The 17,652-nt window shown below is 42.0% G+C and overlaps 1 protein-coding gene across 7 annotated transcripts in view; it reads right to left on the reverse strand.

Moving 5' to 3' along the window:
* Positions 1-6,975: 6,975 nt before the first annotated feature.
* BRD4 (bromodomain containing 4) overlaps positions 6,976-17,652 on the reverse strand; it is a 126,715-nt gene continuing 116,038 nt past the window's right edge. For 6 of the 7 annotated variants that reach the window (XM_042451163.1, XM_042451162.1, XM_042451159.1 and 3 more), the window contains 6 exons: positions 16,720-16,832; positions 16,359-16,515; positions 16,091-16,218; positions 14,895-15,106; positions 13,468-13,741; positions 6,976-11,766 (listed from right to left, as the gene is read on the reverse strand). In XM_042451163.1, the coding sequence (XP_042307097.1) occupies positions 11,698-11,766; positions 13,468-13,741; positions 14,895-15,106; positions 16,091-16,218; positions 16,359-16,515; positions 16,720-16,832 (953 nt within the window). In that variant the 3' untranslated portion in view covers positions 6,976-11,697. The other variant, XM_042451166.1, reaches the window with a different exon arrangement.

The raw sequence follows: 17,652 nt of genomic DNA on the forward strand, positions 1-17,652 counted from the left end.
ACGTATCGGACGCTGTGCGTCCGCACGTGTCGCGGTGTCTATGACGTCGCGAGTCCGCCCCTGGCGCCTCGCGACGTCATAGAGGCGTCGCTTAAAGAAGCTCCATTTTGGAGCTTCTTTTTCAGTCCGTGCGGGAGCCGCGCGGTGTGGCTGCTGCGGCTCCCGCACGGAGCAAGTGGCGGCGGCGGCAGACTGCCGCAAAGCGGCGGTCTGTAACCCGCCTTAGTCTTCTATCCTCAGATACTTTTGGAAAATAGACCTCAGTCTAGGAAAGCAACTTCTTTCTTTCAATGAGTTTGAAAGGTACTACAATATCTCTCTCTAGACTGATTCCACAGACTATACCTTTGAATACTAATAATACTAATACTACAGTACTATTAATACTAATACAGTCAGCCCTTCTTATACACTGATTTTTATACACAGATTCAAGCATCCACAGTTTGAAAATGTTCAAAAAAAGTATAAATTTCAAATATCAAACCTTGATTTTCCATTTTTTTATAAGGGACACCATTTTGCTGTCATTATATTTAATGGGACTTGAGCATCCATGGATTTTGTTATCCGCGGGGGATCTTGGAACCAAACCCCAGCATATAACAAGGGTCCACTGTAATATGCATCTGAGGAAGTAGACTTTAGTCTAGGGAAGCTCCTGCTGCCATCTTCTTTCCTTCAGTGAGTCTCAAAGGTGCTACAAGGTCTCTCTACAGACTGAGTCTACAGACTGACAGGGCTGTATCTTTGAGTTCTATATATCCCAAACTATGTCCATGTGCTTCCTGTGGACATAGTTGGGGAGGTTTAGGGTTGCCATATTCCAATCCAATTATTAATTTGCATTCGGGTTATGTAAATCCAGCACATTAATCATTGCACTTTTTCTACCACAATGTTTCAACCTCAGTACCAGTACCAAGCTAAGAGCTCCATTTTGTTCCTTTCCCCACCATTTGTGAGAAGAGAAGAAGAGGAAGAATAAAGTGGCAATGCTAGGCCTGTGCAGTAGTAAATGGAGCCTGCAGGGCAGGAAGAGGCTCCCGCCAGCGCCAGTCTTCTTGTATGGTTTCTTGCTTCATTGTCACTGGCAAATTTTAACCTATACGTTGGCTTGTGAGGAAGAAGAAATCCAGGATTTACTGCTTCAACTGGACAAGCGGGCCGGGACATTTTTTAGTCCCTTCAATCTGGAATTTTCTGTGACAACTAGGGACCATGAAAGTCCCTCCAATCTCCACTTACGGGGCAGTGGCCACTGTGATCAACTGGGATCTGTTCCCGTCAGTCAGGAATAGCTGACTACTATTGCCACTCCACCTTGCACAAGCAATTTCTGGCATGCGGGAATTGCATTAGGCATCCTACTTCTGCCTGTTGCAATGGAGATCAGTCATGGGAGATGTGACACTGCATACCAGGGAAATGGCAGTCATATGCTTCTCAATCAACATGGGAACAGACTGCATTGATCACAGCCACTGCTGCCCAGTCAGTGGGGACTGGGAGGATCAGCTGTGATTTACTGTGTTCCACTGCAACTGCAGTGCTAACGTATACACCTACCCCATACAGGATTCCAGCCATTCCTTTTCAAAGCTTCAGTCCTATGACCTACTACTCAGAAGTAAACCCTAGTATCTTCAGGACAGTGTGTTTATATGAACCTAGACCTCAAGCTAACTAATTGGCTCCAAACCAGGCAAATGTGAGCTTCATGGTGTCATTGGACTACAAACCCCACAATCCATTGCTATTTGGGTATGCTGACAAGGGCTGATGGAAGGTGTAGGCCAAAAATATTTGGAGGACCACAAGTCCACCATCCCTGCTGTAAACAGAACAGAAACTTGTTGTCGGGGGCCCTGAAGCTGAGATTGAGCACCCAAATTATTAATAAGCACCAACCTCCTGAAGCAAATGTTGCTAGTCCAGCTTTTGAAGACAGTGGGTACAAGAAATTGATTAGGAAAGGCAAGTCATGTCTGAATGTCTTTGCATTCAGAGTGATGTTCCAAAACAAAGAGCCGAAGGATTAGAATCAGGAAAGGCTGGTGAAAATAATTAGGTTGCTTACCCCCATATTTAGGATTCCTTGTGCCTCCCACTGTTGACCTGAGTAATAGGAAACGGGAGTCCATGCACTTTGTTAGCTCTACTGCCCTTATGAGCATTTATCTACTGTGACTGGCACTGACTCATGGAGCAATGGACCTTGAGCTAGACTCTTAAAATGTGCTACACTTCCCTATCAGACAATGTGTGTGCAGTGTTTGTCTCTTGGAAAAGAAGATCAATACACTACAGCTATGTGATGAGACTCTTCAAAACACCAGAGAACTTGAGGATTTCCTCAATAGAACAGAGGAAGAACTGATCCTACAGAAGCCACAGGAAGAAACTGCCAATGAAAACGTATGGGCTACAACACTGAAGGAGCACCCTGGAGGGCAGTTACCATCAGGAGTAGACCATGCACAAGTGGTTTGGAACCACTACAATTAAGCAATCCCTTCATCTTCCTGAAGATAACAGTGGTGAAGAGATGCAAACAGATCAGCAGCAAGAGACTCTGCATGCCAGGGAAGGAGCCAACCTAACTACCAGCTGCAGTAAGAAGAAAACAAAGGTGCTGGTGTTATGGGTTTAATATTGCTCAGGGATATAGACGGAACTGTATGCCAGCCAGACAAGATGAACTGGGAAGTGTGTTGTCTTCCTGGCACGTATATCCGAGATAGCAACAACTAATCAAGAACACAGAGCAATACCCCTTTCTCCTGACTCATGTGGGCACCAATGACAATGGAAAAAACATCTTTGAGGAGATCACTTTGGACTATGAAGTCATGGGCAAGAAAGTTCAGAATTTAGAGGCACAGGTGGTCTTCTTGTAAATTCTATCAGTGAAGGATAGAGGACCACACAAGGTCAGGAAAATACTGCAGGTGAATGACTGGCTACATAGATGGTGTTGACAGGAGAGGTTTGGATTCTAAGGCCATCGTCTCTAGCTCTTGCATGTGGAGAGGAAAGAATGTCTGTATTAATGTCAGGCAAGGCTACATCTTATCACCCTGTTTAATTTGTACCTTCAACATATCATGTGTAAAGCAGGATTAGACTCGTAGGAAAAAGGTGTGTAATTGGAAGAAGGAACATCAACAATGTAAGATATGCAGGTGACACGATACTGTTAGCAAAAACTAGCAAAGACCTGGAACAATTACTCACAAAATTCAAGGAAGAAAGGGAAGGAAGAAAGGCTGGTTTACAGTTCAATATTAAGGGAGGGGGATGACTACAGATGATTTACATAATTTTAAAGCAGACAATTAATAAAATAGGTCAAGATTTTCCATACTTTGGTTCAGTCATTAATCAGAATAGAGACTGCAGTCAAGAAACTGGAAAATTAGGCCTTGGAAGGGGTTATTCTGGAGGAAGTAGACACAACCCTGAAGTGTCAAGATATATTTAATTTAATACTACAATTTTTAGTATTTAAGTTAGGATTGTCCATGCTGTGGTATTTCCAGTTTCTATGTATGGTTGTGAAAGCTGCACAATGACAAAAACTGATAAGAAGAAAAACAACTAATTTGAAATGTGGTGCTGGAGAAGGGCTCTACAGATACTGTAGATTTCTAAAAAATACATGTAAAGGGGTCCTAGAGCAAATGAAGTCTGGATTTCCCCTAAAAGCCAAGATGACTAAGGTGAGACTGTTGTACTTTGGCCATATCACAAGAAGACATAATTCACTAAAGACAATCATGCTTAATGAGGCAGAAGCAGCAGGAAAAGAGGAAGACCCCATTCCAGATGGATAGAATCAATCAAGGAAGCCACAGCCCTAAGTCTGCAAGAGCTGAGCAGGACTGTTGGTAGGGTGAGTTGGAGGTCTCAGATTCACTGGGTGGCCCTAAATTGGCTTGATTGCCATTAACAACAACAGATGCATGGGCAAAACAGCCATACCTAGGAAAACATACCACAGTGCATCATGGGCAAAATCTCAAAAATAGAGAAGACAAGCATTCTTGCTCACTGGCATTAGTCCTCATTGGGCTGCCCTTGCTCAATTTTTAATTTTCAAGCATGTCTTAAAACCTTGGGGTTTCACTATGTCTGCTCCTTTCTTGGGTATGCCATGTTACATTTTGGCTATGCGTAGATTCACACACAGAGAGAAATAATCTCTCTGGATATTCATAGCTCAAAGTCTGTGAGAGAAGGAAAATATGTGTGTGTTTGATTGAGATAAAGACTTCACAAACCCCCTCAGAACTGGAGCATCTGAGGATTGGGAAAAAGTTCAGAGAGGGACAAAATGCAGCCTGCTAGACATTGGCTTGCAATTGCAACTCCCATTAGCCCTAGCCATCATAGCTATGCACTCCCGTATTTTAAGATAAATGCACCCTGTTCTGGAAATGGAGAAACAAAAGAAAGGGAGCCTAGTATAGCAGAATGGGTGCTGAAGGGACTAATAGTTGGAGAAACAGGACAATTAATGATTTGAAAAACACAGAGGACACCAGGAACTGAGGCAAGAAAATGTTAAGGAGAGGGGAAGCACTTGGGAAACTCCACAGTGTTTGTCAAGAGGAGCATATACAGGGTACATCACTGGAATGCAAAGTAAAATAAGAACACTGATAAAGGATGAGAGACAGGAAGACTAAGGGGGCAGCCAGGAAACAGTGTAGCTCCAGAATGTGGGCACAAAATGGGCAGAGATTGTAAAAGGAGTGAGTCAAGAAAGACAGAGGTGATGGCAACATGGGCTTGAAGCAACAGAGGAACAAGGTCAATTTAGGACCGTAGCATAAATTCACAATGGTGTAGCAACAGGAGGAGCTGTGTGCTCTTGGCAGAAAGGCAGTAAATAGGCAAAACCGAAGATGGTGGGCAGGAAAGCCAAGGGAACATAGGCTCGTGTGTCAGGTGCCAAGCCCTTGACATGAACAGTGCACCTTTTGGAGTTGTATAAAACAAGAACTTTGCCCGCTGTATAGCTTCTACTGTCATTGCAACATTGTGACATGGTAACAAAGGTAAGAAGAACAAGTAGGTAGGCATCACTTTCATAATTACTGTATTTGAAACAACTCACCAACCTTTTGTTGCAGAAGTCTTTGTGACTGAACCTGTTTTTTACAAGGACAAAATCCACTCTTGGTTATGACTTTGAGCTTATAATGCAGGCTGGATGTGGACCCACTCACAGAGGTATTGTGTAGTAATTCAACATTAGGAAGAACTTCCTTTACAGTGAGAGCTGTCCAACAGTGGAACATGTTCCCTTGGAGTGTGGTGGAATTTCTTTCATTGGAGGTTTTTAAACAGAGGCTGGATGGCGATCTGTTGGGGGTGCTTTGATGGTGTCTTCCTGCATGGAAGGAGGTTGGACGGCTCCTTGGGGTCCCTTCCAACTCTCTGATTCTATGTGTAGCAACTCTATTTTGATTAGGATAGTAGTGAAGACACTGATATATGTACTGAAGTCTGTCCTGAGGTAGTGTTTTTTCTTACATTGGCAGGGAAAAGATAAGGAGAATCTTTTTTGATACCAGTGGCCAGCTGACTTTCCTATTGCACAAGTGTCTTAGACTCCATTTTTTAGCTTGTGTGACAAACATGTCACTACACTAGTATTATTAATTCCAGTAATTAATGTATGCTCAATTAATGCTCAGCACTACATATAATTTCTGTGCCCAGTGAAACATTTTCAGAAACAAAAGAATTTATTTGCCACTACCTAGACAGGGAGTAACACCAACACTCATATGCTTTTGATATACTCTTTTGTAAGGAAGTGTGTCCACAATTGCTGTGTCTGGTAATATTAGGTAATATTATCTCACAAAAAAAGGATCAGTTATGTTATTATGCGAGCTTGATGTTACTAAGTAAATTAACAATGAACCTTTGATGTTAAATTGGGGTGTGTGGATGAGCGTGTGTAAAAACTAGTACAGTTTGTTTCAGGTCTACTCCCAGTTTCCCATCACCTCTTAGAGAAGAACTGAAATATGTTCATCTTCCATGCATGCTGCTGTCATGCAGCATGAGACCTATTTTTGGCTCCCAAAGCAACATCCCTGGGAGGAATCGACTTCATAATTGCATCAAAGAGGCAGACAAAGGATGTTGTTTCTCCCTCAACTTCTTCTACAGTTCCCATGGATTGTGGAGGACTCAGCAGTAGAAGACAGCGGAGAAAGATCCCACAACTGCAGCAATTGTCATTTTTGCCTGATGTTGGCACAAGTCAGACTAAGACCAGAATATCTCCAAGTTTTCAAATACCTCCCTTTAAGGAAAGGCAGTCTGGTGATAAATTGGAAACACAGTGATCAATGTTTAGATTAAAGACCTGAACATTTTAAAATTCTTCTTTCCACAGGTATTTTTCTATGACTAATGCACTTCTTGCATAATAAGCATTAACCACATACTTGATATAATCACATTGGCCTTTGTATGGAGAGCTCTCTCTTGCACAATGGCAAGGAAATGTATGCATGCTAATGCCAGGTGACATTGGGCACCAATAATTATAGTTCATGTGGTTGGTAGTAATCTGTTTATATCCTCTTGATTTCATATCTGCTCCATTTAAATTGACTTAGAACCTGAAATTATCAGTGGACAAGGATAAACTGCTCTTAGTTTGATTTTATTATTGTACTATATGGAGGCTGTTGGTGGTGTCTCTCAATGTTAAAAGGCTGTCAAAGGATAGTTCACAATTTGGAATGGGCAAACTTGAAGTGCTTGAACATCTTTTTAACATAAGGATTTTGTTGAAAGAACAAGAACGTCTATACTTTGAGGGGGCTTTTAGGAAACTAAGCTGGTTTCTAGAGTTTTGAGATTGGTTTTGCTGATGTGCTGGGGCCCATCTTTCAATGCACCCTTGGCCCAAAGGGAACAATTAAAGAAAAAAAAGTTAACTTCATATATTCAGTACAAATGTTTATTTTTGCAATGAGAACTGCACAAAAACCTTTAGTATATAAGTGAAAACTCTATGAATTCCCTTCTACAAATGTCTAAAGTGTTTAATACAAGTTTCAAATTCACTGACATAATTATTTGCCAAGCGTTCCGTGCATTAAGTACAGTGGGATTGTACGTTTCTCTTATTCATTTGTACAGGACTGAAGAAGGGAGGAAAAAATAACCAAGATACATCATTTAGGCTAGATTCCTACAGCTAATATCTGTAACTGTTAAAATCATACAATGGAGTTGAGGGAGGAAAGGGAAATTAAATATGTCTCAGTCTGAATGACAACCAAATTATTAACACAAAACATCTTGTAAAAACAGAAAAATAAAACACAAGAATTGCAAAAAAAATGCCTTTGGCGGAAAAAAATTCATGTCTCCAACTAATGATACCACTCTATGTTCATCATTCAGAAATATGTAAAAATAAAAGTCCAAGTACAGCTTTAAAAAAAAATTAAAGTAGATAGGTGCAAGCCTGTAAACATTTCAAGAAGTCTGTAAAAGAGAAAAGTGAGCAGAAGAGAGCAGTGAGTAAGAGGAACAAGACAGCTGAGTAAGCCACCAATCTAAAAAATTCTACCACTACTTGGAACTCTCAACTACTGACAAGAAAGGTTTGGCAAATGTCAAATGCAAAAAGAGGATTAAACATTAAAAAAGGACGACCTCACTACTGACTGAATACAGAGGGTGTTGTTCTTTGCATACATATAAATTATATATTTTTAAAAATTTACAACCGAGGGTGCTCTCTTGGTAGAAGTTCCAGCATCTCCATTTTGTTATGCCTTTATTTTTGTCAGTATAGTGTAATTTTATTATATACAATTGCAATGAGCTCACATGTGACTAACTCTTACAGCGGATGTGCACATAAAGTACCCCGAAAACCCTGAGCTTAAAATCAAAGGAGGGAGACGATCATCCAAAGTGCTTTGTAAAAAAGGTGGGAGGGGGAGACGTGGGGACAAGGAATACTGTGAGAAAGGACTGGCAATGGAAATGAGAGGATCAGAACACACTCAGAGGGGAAGTGGAAGGTCCTACTTCCTCGTCAAGAATTTGCACAAGTCAAGAAGAGATTAAGGCCAGTTAATGAACCTGTGGTAAAGAGGATGCACCAGTGGTGCGGGGAAGAGAAGGAGGTGTACAGGGCTCTTTCTATTTAAATATGAACTGTAGTTGTATTTCTACGAGCCTCCTTTTCCTGACAGTTCCTGGGATATAGATTAAAATCAAGGGCTTTGTAAAGAAATGGTGTGATCTGGAGAACCAACATTTAATTAGTTCCAAAGTGATAATGCCCATGTCAGCAATTCAAGGATGGAAGCTATTTTTTGTGTACAACACAGCATGCTGTGACTACTTTTATGTTGGTCCAGAAAAGGAACCGCTACATGTTTTCAAGCATGCAGTGACTCTAGGCCTGAGTGCTGCAGTCAAGAACTCAGCATCTTTCAGATCACACAATTGCATTTTAAAGCTAAGGGCCGTTACTGGCTGTGGGTTTAAGGTTACTGCTGATAAAATTTGCTAGGCTTAGCGACGAAGTGCAAACATCCCTTGGCCTTTTCAAGAGCAACGCCTATCAGGAAGAGCACAGCGAAGATTTTACCTGTTTAAACAACCCATTGTAGTAGAAAGCTTGTTCAACATCTGCTCACATGCTTTCAGCAAGATGACTCTAAATAGCCTTTGTAGAAGCTATCTTGGTAACTTTCCTCTTTCTGCTATCTTCCTTAAAGTACCCATCCATCTAGTATTTTACATAGAAAAGCACAAAGATCTTCTAATGATGTAGAATTAAAAGGCACCTTGAGGTAAAAGTTCAGCATGACAATACAACTGCTCACAAGAATGCCAAAGGAAAACTGGCCCTTAAATTCAATTTTCCCTCACAGTAGATGGTTACTATACTAAATTATCAATACTGATATGTGACCATGTACCTCTGCTGCTTAAGGGCAAAGAGATTCAACTGTACATTGAAAGACCAAGCTGGACTGAGAATGGGGAGCACATGGTCCACCACACCATCTGGCAGTGTCTGCTGATGGCCTTGGTGCTATGCAGTGCTTCACATTGCACGTCTGCTGCCCAAAGACCTGAGAATGAGGCTGGAAAGGACTGGAAGATGTAGTAGCAATGTTAACCATAGGCAAGTTAAGCTTCCTTAGGTGTCCCATTCAACTTCTTTCAGCATAGGAAGGAGAACAGCATGAGGAGAGCTGCAGCAATTATTTTTCCAGGCCTGGAGACCTGGAGGTAGGCCACCACATAGCTACTTAAATGTGCATTATTTTTAATCCTGATCTCTTCATAATATGTGGCCTATGTAACACAAAGCTAAGTTTATCTCCAGATTAGGCCAGCTACAGAATCTTCACTGGATTCAATATTCCAGTCTCATGCGAGTGAAGAAAAGAGATGAGGGCAGGCTGTGAACTGTCATGTCATAGGGCAAAACAGGGACACTTTTGGCTGAAGGTTCTGAAGTGAGTTTGGCTGAGATGTTTAGACAAGAGTGACAACTTTTCCTACAGCACTTACTCAGGTAGGGAACTGACAAGAGTAAGCACACTGAGTACTAGTGTTTAATTGCCAGTCCAGCTCCAGACCCAGACAATCACATTTTATCAAGAGAAGTATCACGAGACTTTGTTAAGCTAGGAACTGTCAAATCCTATGGCCAGCAGTTCTCATGAGAACAGTTGTGTGGATAAAAGGAACAGAAAGGTGAAAAGCTGTTTATTTTTTCCTCTGTGTTCACTTGATTCTCATGGGAGAGCTTCAACCAATCCAAATGCTCCTAATCTTGTAAATCTCACACTGGCAAACTTCAAAAGAAATCGTTGCTGATAACAAGGCTTGGAGGACTATTGCCCTTAAGAATTAAGACAAATGTTTTTTCCCTCTCATTCAATCAGAAGTGGGGAATTTTTACTGCTAGAAGCTACATCATGCTCTCTTTGAGATTTACCCACAGCAGGTACAAGAATAACTGGGACCAGTTTCTATGCATACTTCTCCTACATTTGGCTTAGTGCTACAGTGAAACCAACCAAGTCTATGCTGGCAAGGCACCAGTTTGTTTGTTTACTTCCAATTCTATGGAATTTTCTCATTTTAGTACTGCTGCTCTCAAGACAAACCTTTGCTAAGCTGGTTACAAGATGGAAACTCTGCTAATTGTGGCTAGAGAACGTATTTCATTGCTAAAGCAAGACAGCTGGGAAGAACATGCTGTTCTCTGTAGGCTTACTTCCTTAAATCATTTCACCACAAGCAGGATTGAAAGAAAAATGTCAGTACGACACCAACTTTAAAAAAAAAGAGATGAGTTTATTCCATGATCAGTACAGACCAAATGCATATTCACCGTATTAAAGTAAAACCAATTAATTACTCCAGAGATTGGCCAATACTGACACACCAGTATTGTACTGTATAGTGGGTATTTATGGCACATAAACTTGGAACAAGTCAAAGAGTAAAATGAAAACAACACACTAAAGGTGCTGAGAAAATGATGACTGCTAGTGTGAGAGAGGACTCAACTGAAGACAAAAGGAGCAGGTCTTCTTTCCTGCTGATTCAAATCTGCTCCCAGCTTTCAGAGCTGCTCCTTTGCTGTATAAAAAACTAATTTTTAACAGACTCCATGACATTTAAAAACCCAAAATGTAGTTTTCTTGTATTACAGTTAAAAATATAGACTAAAAGTCTGGAACTGAGCAAAATATAAGCAGTGTCTTTACAGAGTTTGGTGAGCTCACCAGTAAAACTCAAACAAATATATGCCAACTATATTCACTATACAATACAGCCACAGTCAAACACTATTGACAGGGTGGGAGCTTCCCTGGTGCTAATGTTTTCCCCACTCCACTCCACTCTGTAATGAAGAGACAAGAACACCCACTCAAGATGTGAGCAGTGGCAATTTGTCTGGAGGAAAATAAACAGATTGAAAGAAACTGACTTTGGTTGGTAGTCTAGCTCAGATTCCTGGACCTCCACACGATGCTAAGACAAGAAACCTCACTCAAAAGGCCAGTTACACTTTGACACCTCCACTAAATTATTCCCTTTTTCACAAGCGAACACTTACAGAGAATGGCTCCCAGCTAAAGGCTTGTGGGAAGTTTAGTTAAAGGCAAAGCCAGTGACGAAAGGACCCCAAACAGCTTGTGTATCTTCCCTACTGAAGCCCAGGCAGGGTCTTCCTGTACACAACCTCTCAATGCAGAGTGTCTTGTGCTGCCAGCACACAGCATTGGAGAGCCAAAGACATTCTGTGACCCAGAATTCTTTTGAATAGAAAAAGGGTGAACAGCATAACGTCCTGGATATACTGCAAGTAAGTTTGGCATAGAGAATATCAAGTGATCAGGGCACCCTTCCCAGCAACTGCATGTCCACCGACTCAAACCTAGTACAGAGTTGGCTTGTCTTGGTCTCTCTTTCTTCAGTGATATGGGGTGGGTGGTTGGTGGGGAAGAAAGTCAAATCGTAAGGCAGACTCTGCTGATTCATCCATCTGAGGCTGCAACTGTCACACATGCAGAAAGGCTGCAGGAATGATTTCCTCCCAGCCGCCAACAACACTGTGGAGAGTCAAAGATTTGCCAGGAAATTAAGGAGTCAGGCGAAGAAAACCGGGTGCTATTAGAAAAGATTCTCTTCAAATATTGCCAACAAATCACTCTGGAAATTCATGTCAATAGTAGCTGCCATCTAGAGGGGAAAAAAGAAAAAAAGATAACAGTTATCTGATTTTTAAAAAAGATTTCTATTAATAACATAAACATAAAGGATGTTACAATCACATTTCCCAGCCAGGCAATTTTTTTTAATCGAGGGACCAAAATGACAAAATGACACAACATAACTTTTTTTAACAAGGGGAAAAAAACCAAAAACAACAACAAACAAACAAACAAAACAAAACCAAATGCATCAGGCCTTACATAGTATTTCTCAAAAAATAAGTTCTTCAATATTTCTGTGAAGACTTAGGCCCACAGATTCACATCATGAGAATGTAATAGTTAATTAATAGCATAGTTTTTTGTGGTTTTTCAGGCTATGTGGCCATGTTCTAGCAGAGTTTCTTCCTGACGTTTCGCCAGCATTTGTGGCTGGCATCTTCAGAGAATGCTTTGCCTGGAAAAATTGGGTGTATATATGCTGTGTGAGCCTGGGAATGCAGGAGTGATTTGCATGTGTATTGTTCTGTGCTGATGGCTGGCCTCAGGCTGGGAGGCTAATGCAAAAGAGGATTAATGTCTGCTAATTGGTGATCATTATCTGCTGGGAAAGTCCCTGACTCTGAATGGTTTCCCATTTGCATTTGCTGAGTCCTTATTTTGCTCAGGACCCAATTTTTCCAGGCAAAGCATTCTCTGAAGATGCCCGCCACAGATTCTGGCAAAACATCAGAAAGAAACTCTGTTAGAACACTAGCCACATAGCCCGAAAAACCCACAAAACACTATGGATGCCAGCCATGAAAGCCTTCGACATTCTAATTAATAGCACTTTACCACTCAACTAAAGCATTTCTCCATAGGTCCAGATATGACCACACAGGAGGTGCAAATTCACCACTGTCACTGATGAAATCAATAAAATGAAACAGACTGAAAAGAAGCTTAATCTGGCAAGTTTTCCCCCCTATTATTTTATATATCAGATGCTAGCTTTTCCATAAATACTTTGTCCAAAATTCTTTTATGCTAGGCTTCGAACAAACGATGCTTCAAATCTGTCAATTTCTGAACTACTACCAGCAGCAGTACAAAAATGTAATTAGTTCTTTATGATTTAATGCCTCAAACTACTTGGTTTATGTGACTCCAGAAAATATTGAATTTCCAATATCCAGAAATACTGGAACATTCCCATCAGATGTTGCACCACAGCTGGTGCACCACAGCATCTCCAGAATTTGTTTATATGAATATTTGTTTATATATTTCTTTCCTGGGTTTACAAATGACAAATTATTTTTAAAACTTGTTTTTTCATATGGGAAAATATAAATTTTATAGGAAGGCCTTTCCACAATGTTTGCCATTTAACATTCAAGGCTGTCAATGTTAATGCTAGAAGGCAAGCAGGCAGCATTGTTCTTTTCTTCCTATAGCTAAAATTCAATACCTGTTCTTTTCTTCAGTTTTGTTTAAAAAGGACCTGGATTTTAATCTCAAGAGGAAAGAACAAATCATTTCATTACTGATTTACTGCAAAAATCTAGACATGATTAGGAGTCCATTGAATTCAATGGGACTTAATCCAAAGTGAACACAATGACTTACTCTGGAAAAGCCTGAGAATCCCTGTCACAGAGCAAATTCAATGTAACACCATATTCATACAATTCTCCCATTTAGCCTCCTTATCCGAACCCCAACAATGCTCATCTCTCTCACTTACTGCCTCTCTGCGCCTTCGTTCCTGCTCTCGTTTTCTGAGCATCTCTCTCTGTTGGTCCAGCATGGACTGAGAAGCCTGGGGCTGAGAGCTCTGTGCTTGAGGAGCTGAGGCTGCAGCTGACACTTGCTGCTGGGGCTGTTGTTGCTGCTGCTGTTGCTGCTGTTGCGGGGGCTGAGGCTGATGCTGGGGCTGCTGCTGCTGCTGCTCTTGGCGCCGTCGCACTTCTTCATGAACTCGGCGAGCTTGCTCCAGTGCATCCTCCTCTTCACGACTCCTGCTCAAGATCAGAAACACCAATAAAACACCATCCCACAGCATCAAGGAAATCACTGATAACACCAAGCAATTAGAATATTAGTTGGAAGGCACAGCTGGACATTCTATCCAAGACACACAGGTCAAAATATACTGAGTAAATAATCCAGTTTAAGACTGCTTTAAGGGCCCTGGCTCAGTGCTAGGAAATCCTGGAATTTTTGTTTATTCTGGCACCAGGGCTTCCTGACAGAGAAGGCTAAATGTCTCACAAAACTATAGTTCCTAGAATTCCCTAGCATTATGCCAAAGCAGTTAAAGTGGTCTCAAACTGGATTATTACTCCAGTGTGTTTTGGACCACACACACAAAGAGCAAGTCATGCAGTATTTTTACAGGTCCTTGACATCAAGTGAGCAGCCTAGCAATGGAAACCCTCACACTTTTAAGCTGAATTAGAGTTTCTTCAGTTCTCAATTTCTGACCCCCACTGTCTTTCTTGAAAGCTGCTGGGGATGAAAAGGGTTTGTAGATTGATGGCCAGACAACATCAGTAATGAAAGCATTATTCCAGTTGCAACAGTTGTCATTATTCCAGTTGCATCAATTGTCATCAGGCAGATGTGTTCCTTATCAGCTGCATGGCCAAATGTTAACAGCTGTCTAGTGGTGTAAGAAAAGTTATTTTGAGTTTAGTGAAACCTAGTTTACATGTTACTCTGGCAATTCAAGGACACAGAAGCTGATGGGAAAGAAGTGAGGGAATAAACCTCTCTCTTAGCAACTTGCTAATACTGTCCCCACACCTATTAGTATAGGAGATGGGTCATGACTCCACAGTTCAGTTTCCTTTCTTTCTGCTCCGTATAATTCTGGGGATCCATTTTTCAGTTGTTTACCTGGGGAATGCACCCCATTATCCTGCCACAGGGATTTGGAGTGTTGGCCTTGGGAAGGTCTGTGTAAAATGTATTGCTTAGAAAACCAATCACTTGCAATGCAAGGACACTGGAGCCCACCGGCTAAATACTGTATAGAGATGAACACGCTCTCTTACTATCTTGCTAATATATTATGTTTCCTCCTCCGAGACAAGACAGTTTCCACCAGTGTCTCACCTATAATGGAAAGTTGAACAAAGCCCTTATTCCCAGGACACAAATTCCTCTCACCTCATTCGCTCCTGCTCCCGCCGCTGTCGCTCCTTCTCCTTCTCTGCTTGTTCTGCCTGAGCTTTCAAGGCCTTCTCACGTTCTTCTTTCTCCCGGGCTGCCCTCCTGAAATGCTCAAAGCTGTCGCTGCTTGATTTTACTGTAGAGGATGGTGCTGTGGGATGCTTTTGCACTAAGCTTGCCCAGGAGCCCATATTTTTTATTTTCAAATCCTGAGGAGAAAAAGAGTGCAGAATGAGCACTGAACCAGTACCATGGGCAACAGATGAAACAGGACTGCAGAACTCTCGAGTTTTCTACCATATAAAGGTAAGAAGGCTTAAACTGGGTTACTTGAAAAGAGAAAATTCTTTCTGCCTAGCTTACTGTAGGTCACAAGCAGCTTGATATTATTATTATTATTGAAATCGTATTACAAACAAGAATAAGATGAGCTTTTGGTGCCTGTGGATTTGAACATCCGTGGATGGCAAGCGCTGCCATCGGGGACAAAAGTCCCTTGTTCTCCCCTCTCCTTCCCTCTTTCCTCTTTGCCCTGGCTTGACTTTGGGGGTGAAGTCTGCTGCCCAGTCAGCTGGGGCCAGGGCTGGGGCTTGAGTCTCGGAGGGCCTGGGCTGGGGCTTGAGTCTCGGAGCCCCATCTCCAGGCCTAGCACCTGGGATGGAGCCTATGGACTCTGAGATTCAAACCTCAGCCCTGGTGCTGGCTCCCTCTGGTCAATGGGGCTCCGGGGCTCGATTCAGAGCCCTGTTGGCCAGAGAGGACCAGCACTAGCACTGGGGCTTGAGTCTCAGAGTCCAGAGGCTCCATCTCAGGTGCTAGGCCTGGGGACAGGACTCCGAGACTCAAGCCGCGGCCCTGGCTGACTGGGCAGCAGACTCCACCCCCAAAGTCAAGCCAGGGCAAAGAGAAAAAAAGGTAAGGAAGGAGGGAGGGAAGGCGAGGAACTTCTGTCCCATATTCTTAGTACTGAGTAGGAATAAAAACGACTTAATACACATTACTAAAACTGCCTTTTCTAAGGTGAGGTATAATTGTTACTTCTTCAGTATGTAGAGAGATCTTGTAGCACCTTTGAGATCAAATGAATGAAAGAAGTTGGCAACATGAGCTTTTGTAGACTTAAGTCTACTTCCTTAGATGCATTTGGACTTCTGTTACTTCTTCAAATATGCTTGGTTACAATGCACTGTTACCTTTTTAGGGGCGACTGGTGTTTTTGGTTCCTGTTTCTGTCTCTCTTTCTCCTGGACTCCTGGTGGTGCATTTTGTTCTGGTGGTCTTATAACAGGTCGTCCACTGTCTACTGGCTTCATCTCTGTTCCTGAAACAAGAAGTGTGTTTTTTGTAGGTCAGCAATAGGGAAAAACTTATCACAGATTAGATGGGAAACTGGCCGTTCCACCATTCTTGAGACATATCTGCAATGAAAGAGATGGCAAAAATTTCTTGGCCGCCACTTACGTTGTGGGATATGTGCAGGTGGCTTGATACTCTCTGGATGCTTGGGAGGATCCTGCCGCAAGGCTGGGCTGAAAGTCTCATTTCGAATGACTGGAGACTGCATCTTTTCTTCTTTTACCATAGGCTGCGACTGAACTACAGATGCTGCTCTCAGTTCCTACCAAGGTCAGACATCAAAAATAAGTCAATCATCACTTCCTCAGTATTCTCTGCATTAAGCCCATTCTTTTCCCCTATGTCCCAGTTCCAAAGCTAGTGTCTAGTAAAGACCTGCAGAGAATACCAGAAAATGTTTTCAAACACATGTGCAACCTGAGAACTCCGAGCAAAAAGACTCTTGACATCCCCAATGTCCTCTTACCTGTTTTTTTGGCTGGACATTTGGTTGAGGTGGAGACTGGTGTGGCAGTCCCTGGAACTGTGCCATCTGTGGGGAATGCATCATGAGAGGGGAAGGCGCTTCTCGCAAGTGACCTGGAACAATTCGGCACCAGTCAGTCACCTTCTCATGGCAGTTTATTGAGAGTCATTAATCAGAGACTTTGGGAGGACGATCCTGTCATCTGCAGCTGTGGTTCCATCCAGAACACATGACAGTTGGGGGAAGGGCTTCTTTTAAGTTATCAGCTTCCTACCAGGTATGCGCTCACTCTACATTCTACTGGTCAATGCTCAAGCTGCAAACTGGGATTCACAGAAAATTAGAATGAGAGGAGGGTCTTTTATTCTCACCACCACTATGCAGCTTAGTGGATGGATTAGTGAGACCTATATAAATAAACCTGTATAAATTGAGGGCAGATCTGGGGGCAAAAATTATGGATTTTGATATGACCCATAGATAAGTTGAGAGTATGTAACAAAAGATGTAAAGAATGTAACAAATGAAAACAATGCCAAAAGCTTACAAAATTCTGGGAAAGATTTACTCCATCTCAGGGGAACTTAAAGGAAGCACCAACCCACTTCTACTGTCTCAGTGCTCCTTTGAGGGGAAGCACCAAAGAACTGCAACTGTGATTTTCTGGCCCAGGCATTCAAAAAGGCCATAAAGTGATGCTGTGGTGGACAGAGTAGGGGGGTTGGTGGTCCTTTTAGGTTCTCCTAGAATAGAATAAGCTCTTGCCTTTTGCCACTCTACTAAGAGAAGGGGATGGTTTATTTTTTGATGTTAAAGTACAGTATGCACACTGACCCATGGATATGTCAACCAGGTTTTTGGGTCAATTTTTTGACTATAATTCCTAAATTTATACATTAGTATATACAGTATTTTCTGGAAAAATATATTCCA

The sequence above is a fragment of the Sceloporus undulatus genome, chromosome 2 (assembly GCF_019175285.1).
Source record: "Sceloporus undulatus isolate JIND9_A2432 ecotype Alabama chromosome 2, SceUnd_v1.1, whole genome shotgun sequence".
In the NCBI taxonomy this organism is placed as follows: domain Eukaryota; kingdom Metazoa; phylum Chordata; class Lepidosauria; order Squamata; family Phrynosomatidae; genus Sceloporus; species Sceloporus undulatus.